This window comes from Manis pentadactyla, chromosome 7, assembly GCF_030020395.1.
Source record: "Manis pentadactyla isolate mManPen7 chromosome 7, mManPen7.hap1, whole genome shotgun sequence".
Lineage (NCBI taxonomy): Eukaryota > Metazoa > Chordata > Mammalia > Pholidota > Manidae > Manis > Manis pentadactyla.
In genome coordinates, this window is record NC_080025.1 from 34,315,231 (window position 1) to 34,331,603 (window position 16,373).

Here is a 16,373-nt window from a genome sequence, read left to right on the forward strand (position 1 = left end):
CATATTTATTGATCAAATGGTTGTTAACGACAATAAAATTCTGTATAGGGGAGTCAATGCTCAATGCACAATCATTAATCCACCCCAAGCCTAATTTTCGTCAGTCTCCAATCTTCTGAGGCATAACAAACAAGTTCTTACATGTAGAACAAATTCTTACATAATGAATAAGTTACATGGTGAACAGTACAAGGGCAGTCATCACAGAAACTTTCGGTTTTGCTCATGCATTATGAACTCTAAACAGTCAGTTCAAATATGAATACTCATTTGGTTTTTATACTTGATTTATATGTGGATACCACATTTCTCTCTTTATTATTATTATTTTTAATAAAATGCTGAAGTGGTAGGTAGATACAAGATAAAGGTAGAAAACATAGTTTAGTGTTGTAAGAGAGCAAATGTAGATGATCAGGTGTGTGCCTGTAGACTATGTGTTAATCCAAGCTAGACCAGGGCAATAAAATATCCACGTATGCAGAAGATTTCTCTCAGAACAGGGGGGGTGAGGTTCTAAGCCTCACCTCTGTTGATCCCCAATTTCTCACCTGATGGCCCCCCTGCGACTGTGCCTGTCTTAGGTTGTTCCTCCCTTGAGGAATCTTACCCGTCTCTGGCTAACCAGTCATCTTCCAGGGCCATACAGGGAAATGTAGAGTTGGTAAGTGAGAGAGAAGCCTTATTGTTTGAAAAGGTTAGCTTTTTACTTCTTTGCATATTTATGCCCTGTGGCTTCTATGCCCAGCATTTGTCTTGAGGTATCTTTACCACTTGGAGGAGTTATGATACTCGGTAAATTTGATATGAGGCATGAATTCTATTTAAGGGTTGTAATTAGGAAGGAAGAAGAAAAGCTATAGAAGTAGCAGGCGGAAGAAAACATGGGAAGATTGATTATTTCTTTGACATATCTTCTTGTAGAGTAACTTCAGCGTATATAGGTTTTAAGCTACTACTTAAATTGCGCACACACATTAACATAATAGGAGTATAGTTACATAACCAAAGCATATCTGTAATTACCAGCCATCTCCAGTGAAACCAAGAAAACCATTAAGGCACCTTAGGCATTTGTGAAAACTTATCTATGATATGGTGGATCTTGTCCAACTGAACTTGAACAGTCTGAGAGAAATCAGACAAATTAAAACAACCCATTCCTGGGGACTGTTCACATGCCATATGTTCTTTTAACAGTAAATAGTCTGTAGTTGTAAGAGTTTGGAGCGCTACAATTTGCACTTCTCCAAATTCTTGGTTGAGTTCCAACAGTATAGATCCAGTCAAATTTGTTGTTTAACTGTATGCACAGGCCAGCTTAGATATCTCCTTCCTCATTCCCATGGCAAGTCCAGGAACTGGTGGGATGGGTGCATCTACAGCTGTAGCAGTGCGTGGATCTTTGTTGGTGTTTTTTGATGATCATCTTCTGGCATGAGTCTTCCAGAGAGTGCAGATGTTGGAAGTTCTTTTTCATATCGTATCTTAGTTCATTTTCGGGGTAGCCCAATTAGGCTTTGATCCTTTGTATAAACACAAACAGACCCTTTGCCTACACTTTTATATGCCCTTTATACCCTTGTGTAGAACTCGTTGGAGGTTACCACACAGGAACTGCCCTTTTTTTTTTTGCTTTGTTTTTGGTATCACTAATCTACACTTACATGACGAATATTATGTTAACTAGGCTCTCCCCTATACCAGGTCTCCCCTATAAACCCCTTTACAGTCACTGTCCATCAGCATAGCAAAATGTTGTAGAATCACTACTTGCCTTCTCTGTGTTGTACAGCCCTCCCTTTTCTCCTACCCCCCCATGCATGTTAATCTTAATACCCCCCTACTTCTCCCCCCCTTATCCCTCCCTACCCACCCATCCTCCCCAGTCCCTTTCCCTTTGGTACCTGTTAGTCCATTCTTGAGTTCTGTGATTCTGCTGCTGTTTTGTTCCTTCAGTTTTTCCTTTGTTCTTATATTCCACAGATAAGTGAAATCATTTGGTATTTCTCTTTCTCCGCTTGGCTTGTTTCACTGAGCATAATACCCTCCAGCTCCATCCATGTTGTTGCAAATGATTGGATTTGCCCTTTTCTTATGGCTGAGTAGTATTCCATTGTGTATATGTACCACATCTTCTTTATCCATTCATCTATTGATGGACATTTAGGTTGCTTCCAATTCTTGGCTATTGTAAATAGTGCTGCAATAAACATAGGGGTGCATCTGTCTTTCTCAAACTTGATTGCTGCGTTCTTAGGGTAAATTCCTAGGAGTGGAATTCCTGGGTCAAATGGTAAGTCTGTTTTGAGCATTTTGATATACCTCCATACTGCTTTCCACAATGGTTGAACTAACTTACATTCCCACCAGCAGTGTAGGAGGGTTCCCCTTTCTCCACAGCCTCGCCAACATTTGTTGTTGTTTGTCTTTTGGATGGCAGCCATCCTTACTGGTGTGAGGTGATACCTCATTGTAGTTTTAATTTGCATTTCTCTGATAATTAGTGATGTGGAGCATCTTTTCATGTGTCTGTTGGCCATCTGTATTTCTTTTTTGGAGAACTGTCTGTTCAGTTCCTCTGCCCATTTTTTAATTGGGTTATTTGTTTTTTGTTTGTTGAGGCATGTGAGCTCCTTATATATTCTGGACGTCAAGCCTTTATCGGATGTGTCATTTTCAAATATATTCTCCCATACTGTAGGGATCCTTCTTGTTCTATTGATGGTGTCTTTTGCTGTACAGAAGCTTTTCAGCTTAATATAGTCCCACTTACTCATTTTTGCTGTTGTTTTCCTTGCCCGGGGAGATATGTTCAAGAAGAGGTCACTCATGTTTATGTCTAAGAGGTTTTCGCCTATGTTTTCTTCCAAGAGTTTAATGGTTTCATGGCTTACATTCAGGTCTTTGATCCATTTTGAGTTTACTTTTGTATATGGGGTTAGACAATGGTCCAGTTTCATTCTCCTACATGTAGCTGTCCAGTTTTGCCAGCACCACCTGTTGAAGAGACTGTCATTTCGCCATTGTATGTCCATGGCTCCTTTATCAAATATTAATTGACCATATATGTCTGGGTTAATGTCTGGATTCTCTAGTCTGTTCCATTGATTGGTCTGTGGCTCTGCTCTTGTGCCAGTACCAAATTGTCTTGATTACTATGGCTTTATAGTAGAGCTTGAAGTTGGGGAGTGAGATCCCCCCTACTTTATTCTTCTTTCTCAGGATTGCTTTGGCTATTCGGGGTCTTTGGTGTTTCCATATGAATTTTTGAATTATTTGTTCCAGTTCATTGAAGAATGTTGCTGGTAGTTTCATAGGGATTGCATCAAATCTGTATATTGCTTTGGGCAGGATGGCCATTTTGACGATATTAATTCTTCCTAGCCACGAGCATGGGATGAGTTTCCATCTGTTAGTGTCCCCTTTAATTTCTCTTAAGAGTGACTTGTAGTTTTCAGAGTATAAGTCTTTCAGTTCTTTGGTTAGGTTTATTCCTAGGTATTTTATTTTTTTGAATGCAATTGTGAATGGAGTTGTTTTCCTGATTTCTCTTTCTGTTGGTTCGTTGTTAGTATATAGGAAAGCCACAGATTTCTGTGTGTTGATTTTGTATCCTGCAACTTTGCTGTATTCCGATATCAGTTCTAGTAGTTTTGGGGTGGAGTCTTTAGGGTTTTTTATGTACAGTATCATGTCATCTGCAAATAGTGACAGTTTAACTTCTTCTTTACCAATCTGGATTCCTTGTATTTCTTTATTTTGTCTGATTGCTGTGGCTAGGACCTCCAGTACTATGTTAAATAACAGTGGAGAGAGTGGGCATCCCTGTCTAGTTCCTGATCTCAGCGGAAATGCTTTCAGCTTCTCGCTGTTCAATATAATGTTGGCTGTGGGTTTATCATAGATGGCCTTTATTATGTTGAGGTACTTGCCCTCTATTCCCATTTTGATGAGAGTTTTTAACATGAATGGATGTTGAACTTTGTCAAATGCTTTTTCAGCATCTATGGAGATGATCATGTGGTTTTTGTCTTTCTTTTTGTTGATGTGGTGGATGATGTTGATGGACTTTCGAATGTTGTACCATCCTTGCATCCCTGGGATGAATCCCACTTGGTCATGGTGTATGATCCTTTTGATGTATTTTTGAATTCGGTTTGCTAATATTTTGTTGAGTATTTTTGCATCTACGTTCATCAGGGATATTGGTCTGTAGTTTTCTTTTTTGGTGGGGTCTTTGCCTGGTTTTGTTATTAGGGTGATGTTGGCGTCATAGAATGAGTTTGGGGGTATCCCCTCCTCCTCTATTTTTTGGAAAACTTTAAGGAGAATGGGTATTATGTCTTCCCTGTATGTCTGATAAAATTCCGAGGTAAATCCATCTGGCCCGGGGGTTTTGTTCTTTGGTAGTTTTTTGATTACCGCTTCAATTTCGTTGCTGGTAATTGGTCTGTTTAGATTTTCTGTTTCTTCCTGGGTCAATCTTGGAAGGTTATATTTTTCTAGGAAGTTGTCCATTTCTCCTAGGTTTCCCAGCTTGTTAGCATATAGGTTTTCATAGTATTCTCCAATAATTCTGTGCATTTCCGTGGGGTCCGTCGTGATTTTTCCTTTCTCGTTTCTGATACTGTTGATTTGTGTTGACTCTCTTTTCTTCTTAATAAGTCTGGCTAGAGGCTTATCTATTTTGTTTATTTTCTTGAAGAACCAGCTCTTGGTTTCATTTATTTTTGCTATTGTTTTATTCTTCTCAATTTTATTTATTTCTTCTCTGATCTTTATTATGTCCCTCCTTCTGCTGACCTTTGGCCGCATCTGTTCTTCTTTTTCCAATTTCGATAATTGTGACATTAGACCATTCATTTGGGATTGCTCTTCCTTTTTTAAATATGCTTGGATTGCTATATACTTTCCTCTTAAGACTGCTTTTGCTGTGTCCCACAGAAGTTGGGGCTTAGTGTTGTTGTTGTCATTTGTTTCCATATATTGCTGGATCTCCATTTTGATTTGGTCATTGATCCATTGATTATTTAGGAGTGTGTTGTTAAGCCTCCATGTGTTTGTGAGCCTCTTTGCTTTCTTTGTACAGTTTATTTCTAGTTTTATGCCTTTGTGGTCTGAAAAGTTGGTTGGTAGGATTTCAATCTTTTGGAATTTTCTGAGGCTCTTTTTGTGGCCTAGTATGTGGTCTATTCTGGAGAATGTTCCATGTGCACTTGAGAAGAATGTATATCCCGCTGCTTTTGGATGTAGAGTTCTATAGATGTCTATTAGGTCCATCTGCTCTACTGTGTTGTTCAGTGCTTCCGTGTCCTTACTTATTTTCTGCCCAGTGGATCTATCCTTTGGGGTGAGTGGTGTGTTGAAGTCTCCTAGAATGAATGCATTGCAGTCTATATCCCCCTTTAGTTCTGTTAGTATTTGTTTCACATATGCTGGTGCTCCTGTGTTGGGTGCATATATATTTAGAATGGTTATATCCTCTTGTTTGACTGAGCCCTTTATCATTATGTAGTGTCCTTCTTTATCTCTTGTTACTTTCTTTGTTTTGAAGTCTATTTTGTCTGATATTAGTACTGCAACCCCTGCTTTCTTCTCACTGTTGTTTGCTTGAAATATGTTTTTCCATCCCTTGACTTTTAGTCTGTACATGTCTTTGGGTTTGAGGTGAGTTTCTTGTAAGCAGCATATAGATGGGTCTTGCTTTTTTATCCATTCTATCACTCTGTGTCTTTTGATTGGTGCATTCAGCCCATTAACATTTAGGGTGACTATTGAAAGATATGTACTTTTTGCCATTGCAGGCTTTAAATTCGTGGTTACCAAAGGTTCAAGGTTAGCCTCTTTAGTATCTTACTGCCTGACTTAGCTCGCTTATTGAGCTGTTATATACACTGTCTGGAGATTCTTTTCTTCTCTCCCTTCTTGTTCCTCCTCCTCGATTCTTCATATGTTGGGTGTTTTGTGCTGTGCTCCTTCTAGGAGTGCTCCCATCTAGAGCAGTCCATGTAAGATGTTCTGTAGAGGTGGTTTGTGGAAAGCAAATTCCCTCAGCTTTTGTTTGTCTGGGAATTGTTTAATCCCACCGTCATATTTGAATGATAGTCGTGCTGGATACAGTATCCTTGGTTCAAGGCCCTTCTGTTTCATTGTATTAAATATATCATGCCATTCTCTTCTGGCCTGTAGGGTTTCTGTTGAGAAATCTGACGTTAGCCTGATGGGTTTCCCTTTATAGGTGACCTTTTTCTCTCTAGCTGCCTTTAACACTCTTTCCTTGTCCTTGATCTTTGCCATTTTAATTATTATGTGTCTTGGTGTTGCCCTTCTTGGATCCTTTCTGTTGGGGGTTCTGTGTATTTCCGTGGTCTGTTCGATTACTTCCTCCCCCAGTGTGGGGAAGTTTTCAGCAATTATTTCTTCTAAGATACTTTCCATCTCTTTTCCTCTCTCTTCTTCTTCTGGGACCCCTATAATACAGATATTGTTCCTTTTGGATTGGTCACACAGTTCTTTTAATATTGTTTCATTCCTGGAGATCCTTTTGTCTCTCTCTATGTCAGCTTCTATGCGTTCCTGTTCTCTGATTTCAATTCCATCAATGGCCTCTTGCATTCTATCCATTCTGCTTATAAACCCTTCCAGAGTTTGTTTCATTTCTGCGATCTCCTTTCTGGCATCTGTGATCTCCTTCCGGACTTCATCCCATTTCTCTTGCGTATTTCTCTGCATCTCTGTCAGCATGTTTATGATTCTTATTTTGAGTTCTTTTTCAGGGAGACTGGTTAGGTCTGTCTCCTTCTCTGGTGTTGTCTCTGTGATCTTTGTCTGCCTGTAGCTTTGCCTTTTCATGGTGATAGGAATAGTCTGCAGAACTGGGACGAGTGACGGCTGGAAGGACTTCCTTTCTTGTTGGTTTGTGGCCCTCCCCTCCTGGGAGAACAGCGGCCTCTAGTGGCTTGTGCTGCGCAGCTGCGCGCAGACAGGGTTCCTGCTTCCTGCCCAGCTGCTATGGAGTTAATCTCCGCTGTTGCTGTGGGCGTGGCCTGGCTCGGGCAGCTACTCCAAAATGGTGGAGTCGCGTTGGAGCAGGAGCGGCTGGGAGGCTATTTATCTCCGTAAGGGGCCTCCCTGCTCCCTGCAGCCCAGGGGTTAGGGTGCCCAGAGATCCCGGATTCCCTACGTCTGGATTAAGTGACCCGCCCTGCCCCTTTAAGACTTCCAAAAAGCACCCGCCAAAACAAAACAACGCCCACCAAAAAAAAGAAAAAAAAAAAATTTTTTTTAATTAAAAAAAAAAAAAAAAAAAAGGTGGTCGTTCGTTTTTCTTTATTCTCCGGTGCCAGCCTCAGGCCTCTGCTCACCGGTCTTTCTGCCCTGTTTCCCTAGTATTGGGGTCCCTATCCCTTTAAAACTCCCAAAAAGCGCTCGCCAAAACAAAACAGCAAAAAAGCAAAAAAAAAAAAAGGTCGCGCGCTTTTCTTATGCCCTCAGTCGCCCAGCCTCCAGTGCCTGCTCACTGTTCTTGCTGCCCTGTTTTCCTAGTATCGAGCGCCCTGCACTCTGGCCCGAATGGCTGGGGCTGGGTGCTCGGCAGCCCTGTGCTCCGTCTCCCTCCCGCTCTGCCTGCTCTTCTCCCGCCGGGAGCTGGGGGGAGGGGCGCTCGGCTCCCGCGGGGCCGGGGCTTGTATCTTACCCCCTTCGCGAGGCGCTGGGTTCTCTCAGGTGCGGATGTGGTCTGGATATTGTCCTGTGTCCTCTGGTCTTTATTCTGGGAAGGGTTGTCTTTGTTATATTTTCATAGATATATGTTGTTTTGAGAGGAGATTTCCGTTGCTCTACTCACGCCGCCATCTTCTGCCCTGAAAGGAATTTTAGAGGCTGAAAATCAGGGTGCCAGCGAGGCAGTGGGTCCTCTGCAAACCAGGGAGCCTCAGTTTCCTTACCATTTCCAGCCTTCATTCCTTGCAATTCGACCCCTTCTTCCATTCAATGGCAGGTCATCTTTTCTCTTACTTTGATTTCCTCTGACTTCATTTTCTATCGTAAATCTTGGCCTATCCAAGTAATATCATATCTAGAAACTTCATCATATCTTCAGAGTGTTTGCCATTTAAGGCCACATTCACAGGCTCTGGGGGTTAGGATGTGGGCATCTTGGGGGCCCTTGTTCAGCCCGCCACCCTAAGTGTGTGTGTGTGAGCACTGAGAGAAAGAAAGAAAATAGTGGGTTATGACCCACTGAATTCAATCCATACTGATAAAAATAAAAAAAAATTATAAGTTAAAAGTTTGATGATGAACAGGATATTTACATAGTTTCTAAGTATATTTCCACTGCATACTAATGAATTACAAAGAGACAGCATTGAAATTGGCTGTGGAGAAGCTTGGCAGATCAAAGTGAATATGATAAGTCCTGGAACAAATTGAAATTGTGATGTTCCTGTCAGAGATGTGTAATGTGATTTTAATCATGAGGAAATACAAAGACAAACCCACATTGAAGAACGAAATAATTGGCCTGTAATTTTCAAACCACATCAAAACACATCACAGTCATTAAAAATACATATAGTCCATGAAATTAAGGACTGTAATATAATATAATAGTGGGGTCTAAATGGCCAACTGGAAGTTGGAGGCTTCAGTGTAGGAGGATCTGGTTAGGCCATGTATTAGTGATCCTGGAGTTAATTATTTAGGACTTTCTTCTTGGACTGGATTCATTCTTCAGAGAAAACTCTTCAGGTCTCCTGCCTGCAGGGTGAACTCTAGGATGCCAGCATTCCTTCCTCAGGATGGGTGGGAGAAGTCTAAGCATTTTAACATCCAGCAAACTTCACCCGTGCCCACTCTGGTATCCTTATATCAATTATGCCTGGTGTGCCCCAGGCCAGAGATGTTCTCTGAAAAATCTTAGTGAATAAAGCTCCATGCTTTGGCCTGGGCTGGGAAGGGACAGTTGCCCAGTGAAGTAGAGGCAGGAATCTGGGGTCTGACTATGTGTTAACCATTACTTTTTACCAATCCTACTAGTTTCAGCCACTCGTTTCCCCACCTTCCCACTTCTTTGGCCTTTGAGTCTTCTGTGGTGTGACTTGGATTGTTTCTGTTCCCTTTAAACAGGACTGAAGTTACCTGTCATCTTTAACAGCTTCCCTTTCGTTCTTAACTCTTCCAGCATTCCCAAGTGCGCTAGCTGGCTGGGCTGCCAGGATGAAGTACCACAGGCTGGGGGCTCACATGACCAGAGAGAAAGTTTCCTCACGGCTCTGGAGGCTGAAGCCCGAGGTGGAGGTGTCGGCGGCAGGGGCGGTGTCCAGACGGCCTCCTCTCCCAGTGTGCTCACGTTTCTTCTTTGTGCTTGTGTCCTGGTCTCCTCTTGTAAGAACACCAGTCGTGCTGGATTAGGGCCCGCCCTGCAGACCTCGTTTAACTTAATTACCTCTCTAGAGACCCTGTCTCCAAACGCAGTCACGTAAGGTCCTGCGGCTAGGACGTCCACATACGGATTGGGGGACACCGTCCCGCCATCCAGTCCCTGCCTTGGCAGCGTCGGCACTAGGCTTCCTGGCTCTGCCCGCCCTTGAGCTGGCACACGGGCTGCCCTGCTTCCTGGGGCCTGACCTCTGCAGGCAGCTGGGGGTGGAGAGGATGAGCAGATCAAAGTGGAGTGTGAATGTTGGGGCGAGTGATAGTTTTCAGGGAGTTGCAAAGTATTATTTTTATAGTCTTTAATATAGTTTTTAGTCCTCTCTGGCCTAAAGCATTTTTTTATACTCAATTCTGACTGATGAGGAGACTCTCACGTCCTCTGAACATCACACAGGCGATGAAACGAAGGTGCATGCCCTCCTTCTCAAACTGCTCTCGAACCCCCGTGTCCGCCCTTCCTCCGGCTCAGCCATAAGTTACTTTTGCATCTAATGCTGACTTGCAGCTTTCTGTTTTTCTCCTCTCGATTTATTATAGCTAGACAGTTAAAATAATTACATAATTAGTGTTTCTCTTGTGTCTAAAATTGTTAATCAGAATCAGTAAGATCTTGAGAGTTGGATAATATAGGTGGAAATTCTTTGCAAATTTGGAAAGCCATGTAAAATGTAAGGTTGAGATCTTACTCTTCCTGCCATTTGATGGTGGACTTGCATCTTTCAGTTCAAGGCACATTTGCAATCATGTCATTGTAATTTTATCACAAGGAAGAGATTTATGTTATTCCTCCTCCCTAATGAAGTATCTGTGAAGGTAGTTCAGAAGTGTGAAGAATCTTTGTGTTTTAGAATTAGAAGAAATCTTAGAGATGGATTTGAATAATGCTCGTTATCAGTAAGGAAGCTGAAGTCTAAAGACTGAGCCTTAAAATGAGCTTAGGTGGAAGTCCCACCAGGTAAGAGGATGATCTGACAGTCAGTTCCTTTGCTCAGGTTACTTCCTATCTCATGCTTTTTAGTGACATTCATTATCTCTAAACTGACTGTGATCAAACAAAAGAATAAATTTTATTCAGTATTACAGAAGGAAAAAGCAGTGCTTACATGGATCTTCTATCAAGTTGATTGTTTCAAATACAATTTTTCAAAGACCTGTGAGATTCATAGTAGGAGTGGGTGCAGATTTGTAGACCTTGGCATGGAAAGCAGACACACACTTGGGGCTTGTAGCATAAGAATAATTAATGCCAGCACAGTGGATTTTGTTTCACTGGGCAAGGTGGGCAATGTTAGTTAGCTTGGGCCTGCATGGGTTTTAGGGCCCTGCAGTTGCCATAGGACGGAGTGCTTTATTTGAGTGGAGCCCTTTGGTGTATTTTACTGCTGGGTGGAGTGTCCCTTTAGAAGGCGTTTCACTTCTGTGAAAGTCTGGACGTGTTTTGAATACTGCTTCACTTCCAGTCTTAGCACAAATGTGTCCTATGGACCAGTGTCAGCATCTCCTGGGAGCTTTATAGGAATGCGGACTCTCAGGCCCCACCCCAGACCTGCTCAGTCTATAGTTTCACAAGATTTCCAGGTAATTCACATAGATGTAAAGTATGTAAAGCATTGGTCGAGAGCAGTGATTCACAAAATTTAGTCCCTGGACGATCAGTATCAGCCTCACCTGCAGAACTGTTAGGAAATGCAAATCCTCAGGCTAGTCAGCCCAGACCCATGGAAGCAGAAATCCTGGGTGAAGCCCCTGTATACGTTGCGAAGCCTTGTAGGTGAGAGCCCTCTAGATGATGTGTTTCCAACAGTTTTGATCACGACTCAGAGTGAGAAGTATATTTTACAACATGGTCCAGTGCATACACACACATACTTAACGTGTGCATGTACAATTTAGGAGTTCATAAAACAATGCTATCTTACTGTGTGCTATCAACTCTGTTCTTTTCAGGTTCATTTTGTTACATACGTGTGTGCATAAACTCATTATATAAAAATCTGGCCATGACCCACTCTGATGCCACAGCCACTAATGGGTGATGAGCTGCAGTTTGAGGAATGGAGCCATTGGGCAGGGTCTTCTTTTGTGCCATGGCCCCTTTCGACGTGAAAAGCTCTGATTCTTGTGACAGAATACCATGTTTAAGTGCACACCATAATACACACACAGCTGCAAAGGAAACGAATTACACTGGCTGCCAAAATAGTCATAAATATATGATACGGTAATATATTGTCTTTCTTTGTTCATAGTAAGGTTTAGTGATGGGTCTGAAAGTTGTGGCTTCTGTTAGTGACAGTTACAGTTGCTGATAATCATGTAGTGGCTTGTCACATACATTCATATTTGAAAAAAATGCTAAATTTCAGCTTAAGGTAAGTGAAAATAAAGATGTCGTATTTTTCCCCATCTGACTTCAGACTTCCAGGCCTAGTTGGCAGGCTCCCCTGGGCCTGAGGTTAAGAACCTTTGCTCCAGAGGAACCTTCAGAGAACAGCTCTGAGGCTTTGCATGGAGATGTGCACCAAAAGTGACCTTCCTGGGATTCCTGAACCTGGTGCTTTGTCGATGGTATCTTGTTTTCTAGCCCCTTGGTACTAGATCCCCTCTTTAGAATTTTCTTGGCTGTTTTTTTTGCTGAGGCCTTGGGATGCCACCTGGAAGCCCAGACCCCAGCTGTTGGTACTCCTTCCCCAGCCTCCCCATGTCAGGACACGCACCCAGCTGCTCAAGCAAGATTCATGGGAGTCCTCTCTGGCTCTTGGGTTGTGGATTCAGGATTGAAGTCTGGATCCACAGTGTACCAGCTGTATAACCTCGGACAGATTACTAACGCACTCGTTGCCTCCTTTTCTCTCCTTACAAGACTGGGATGCTAGCAGTGCCCACCTCATAGGCTGTCCCCTGGGCTGCACTGGAGCACCACCAGGCCTGGAGCATCTGGGTAGTAATGTTACCCATGTAATTATCCGTGGTCTCTCCCTCTCCCTTATTCCTTAGAGCCAGCTTTTCAGAAAATTTGTATAGATCCTCCCTACCAAAAATGTTTCAAATTCATCTACTTCTGCCATATTCTGTTGCCACTATCCTGCTCTAAGTGACTGTCCTCTATGCCACTGGGACCCCTACTGGTGTCTCTGCTCTCTCTTGACTTGATTCCAGTCCATTTTCCCTGTAACACCCATATGATATTTTAAAAGTAATAATGAAGGATCTTTTAAAAATGTTCATGAATCACCGATGTTTATTTAAGGTCCTTGAGAGGTTTCTGATCAGGCCTTTCCTTGAGCTGTGTACCCTGTGTGTTCGGCCTCTGCTTGCTTCCCAGTGTTCTTTGCTGCTGGGCTCTCCTCTGGGCGTCTCTGGATTTGCCCATGACTCACTGTTTGAGACCACATTGACCTTCTCTCAGCTATTTGACAGCCTAGTCCTTCCATGCTTTAAGGCCATCATTGCCTGGGACCCTCCCTCTGCCTAGGTGGGTGTTTCTGCTCTTCCCCAGGCTCTCCTCCTCTTCATCTCTGCAGGTGTTAGCTCCTCAGGGAGCCGTCCCTAACCACTGTGTCTAAATTAGGGCACCAAGTTCCTCTTTTACCAGCGTGGAGCTCCCTAAATTAAAAAACTTAATATTTCCTCTCTACTGGGAAAAAGGATAATTAACCACCTGTGATTATCAAGCATGTAGCACCAAGAGAAATGTACACCTTTCCCAAAGAGATAAATTCTACAATTTTAATGTTTATAATTGACTGTAGAGTTTTTTTAAGAAATTGTGGTCTCAGAGTCATACACACTAGCTCTTCAATGGTGACATTGAGCAAAGAGAGGCCTGCCCACAGAACCTGTCTGCAGTGGGGTGGTGGAGTTGAGCATAGTCCAGTCATGCCTTCTTCTGTCAGTCATTTCTGCCCCCAGGATGTAATATCATAGGGATCATAAAATTTCCCTCTGTGAAGTAGTTGCCTGGTCGCTGATTCTCTCTCCTACAGCGAATGGACAGCTGTTGCTCAGATGTGAGAAAAGACAATGTCTCATAATTAGAGGGTGGAAACTGGCATGGGTGATGTCTGGATCCTGGTTAATTTTTTTTAAAATTAAGGTATCATTAATGTACAGTCTTACGAAGGTTTCACAGGAGCAACATTCTGGTTACTATATTCACGCTTATTGTCATGTCTCCCCCACAAACCCCATTACAATCACTGTCTGTCAGTATAGTAAGATGCTACAGAGTCACTGCTTGTCTTCTCTGTGCTATACTGCCTTTCCCTTGCCACCTCTACATTATGTATGCTCATCATAATGCCCCTTAATCCCCTCTCCCTCCCTTCCCACCCACCCTCCCCACCCCCTTTCCCTTTGGTAACCTCTTGTCCCTTCTTGGAGTCTGTGAGTCTGCTGCTATTTTGTTCCTTCAGTTTTGCTTTGTTCTTATACTCCACAAATGAGGGAAATCATTTGGTACTTGTCTTTCTCTGCCTGGCTTATTTCACTGAGCATAATATCCTCCAGCTCCATCCATGTTGTTGCAAGTGGTAGGATTCTATTTTTTCTTATGGCTGAATAATATCCCATTGTGTATATGTACCACATCTTCTTTATCCATTCATCTACTGATGGACACTTGGGTTGCTTCCATTTTTTGGCTATTGTAAACAATGCTGCGATAAACAGGGGTGCATATATCTTTTTGAATCTGGGATCTTGATTCCTTTCGTTAAATTCCTAGGAGTGGAATTCCTGGGTCAAATGGTATTTCTACTTTTAGTTTTTTGAGGAATCTCCATATAGCTTTCTACAATGGTTGCACCCAATTTACATTCCCACCAGCAGTGTAGGAGGGTTCCCCTTTCTCCGCATCCTTGCCAGCATTTGTTGTTCTTAGTCTTTTCAATGCTGACCATCCTAACTGGTGTGAGGTGATATCTCACGGTGGTTTTAATTTGCATTTCTCCGATGATAGTGTTGTGGAGCATCTTTTCATGTGCTTGTTGGCCATCTGAATTTCTTCTTTGGAGAAGTGTCTGTTCAGATCCTCTGCCCATTTTTTAATTGGGTTATTTGCTATTTTTGGGTGTTGAGGCATGTGAGTTCTTTATATATTTTGAATGTTAACCCCTTATTGGATATGTCATTTATGAATATATTCTCCCATACCGTAAGATGCCTTTTTGTTCTGCTGATGGTGTCTTTTGCTGTATAGAAGCTTTTTAGCTTGATGTAGTCCCATTTGTTCATTTTTGCTTTTGTTTTCTTTGCCCGAGGAGATGTGTTCTGGAAAAAGTTGCTCGTGTTTATATTGAAGAGATTTCTGCCTAAGTTTTCTTCTAAGAGTTTTATGGTTTCGTGACTTACATTCAGGTCTTTAATCCATTTAGAGTTTACTTTTGTCTATGGGGTTAGACAATGATCCAGTTTATTCTCTTGCATGTAGCTGTCCAGTTTTGCCAAAACAAGTTGTTGAAGAGACTCTCTTTTCCCCATTGTATTTCCATGGCTCCTTTATTGTATATTAATTGGCCATATACATGTGGGTTTATATCTGTACTCTCTATTCTATTCCATTGATCTATCGGTCTATTCTTGTGCCAGTACCAAATTGTCTTGATTACTGTGCCTTTGTAGCAGAGCTTGAAGTTGGGGAGCGTAATCCCTCCTGCTTTATTCTTCCTTCTCTGCATTGCTTTGACTGTTTGGGGACTTTTGTGGCTCCATATGAATTTTAGAATGATTTGTTCTTGTTTGTTGAAGAATGCTGTTGGTAGGGATTGCATTGAATCTGTAGATTGCTTTAGGCAGGATGCCATTTTAACAATATTAATTCTTCCTGCCCATGAGCATGGAATGTGTTTCTACCTGGTTAATTTTTGAGTTAAGAATAAAGTGGCAAAAGAATGACTCCCTGACTGGAGTGGGTAAAATTTCTTTGTGTTTTGAATTTCCACCTTGTTACTCATTTTCATTAATCATAGGCCAGAGAAGGGAGGCGTTCCTGACATTTGGCAGTTGTCTAAAGCAGCCCGGAGGAAGGTGTTAGCAATTCTGAGTCATGATGTAAACCACTTCCGGAGTCACCTTTGTAATTTTTCTTTTGAATAAAGAACTTACAGGAATTCCAAAGGACACTGGGACAGATGCTGAAATTTAGGATAAGCGGTATAAACGAGACACATGGCATTTCTCTTCTATGCCCTGTTTGGCTGAGTGGTATTCTGGATTATATAAATATGTAGTCTCTCTTGGGGAAAGGTGACTTTTTGTTGGTAGATGTTAGCAGAACCCCCACACAGAAATAGTCCTGCTATGGGCTGTGGGTAATGAAAATCATTTGGAAGATAATGCATCTAAAAATAAAATAGTTTCCTAATTGCAGAATAGTAACAAATTTAATTTTAAAAAGTTCCTCCATAATTCTGCCTCCAGTCAAGCCTGACTTCTTCTGTTTTTCTTATTCCCCTACAGACATTCATGTGTTTATCTTTTTATAATCTAATTGTGATCTTACAGTGAGCATCTTATATTCTGGTTTCTGTTACATTTTTCAGCTTCATTTTTCATGGCTGTGTAGCATTCTATCAAGCAGATATGTCGTAATTGCTTAACTGTTCTCTTGTTGTTGGTTTGCTTTGTGACAGGTTTTTTATGACGTATTTTTAATGATGCCTTCGTTTTGTTCTGGCTTTTCAGGCAGAGACATTTCTATGGGTCAGCAGCACCTCAGCACATTCCCAGAGTGTCGCCAAGGCCAGATACGGATTTTTGTTTGGCACATCTGAAGAGCAGACTCCAGACACTAGTGAGTGTTCCCCTCCCTCGTTCCTCAGGTAACAGGTGTGAAGTCAGTGAAATTTAAAATCTCAGAAGCTGGAAATTTCTCCAACCAAGAACTGACTTGAAATTACCTAGAACAGTTACAAGAATCATGTCCAATTTTC

At 42.0% G+C, this 16,373-nt stretch overlaps 1 protein-coding gene across 3 annotated transcripts in view; it reads left to right on the forward strand.

Moving 5' to 3' along the window:
* Positions 1 to 16,373, forward strand: part of PSD3 (pleckstrin and Sec7 domain containing 3) — a 476,158-nt gene that overhangs the window by 46,321 nt on the left and 413,464 nt on the right. For 2 of the 3 annotated variants that reach the window (XM_057505252.1, XM_036896299.2), the window contains one exon: positions 16,126 to 16,234. The exons of the other annotated variant lie outside the window; for it this stretch is intronic. In XM_057505252.1, coding sequence (XP_057361235.1) covers positions 16,126 to 16,234 — 109 coding nt within the window. The remainder of the gene's footprint in view (positions 1 to 16,125; positions 16,235 to 16,373) is intronic. 3 annotated transcript variants of the gene reach the window in all.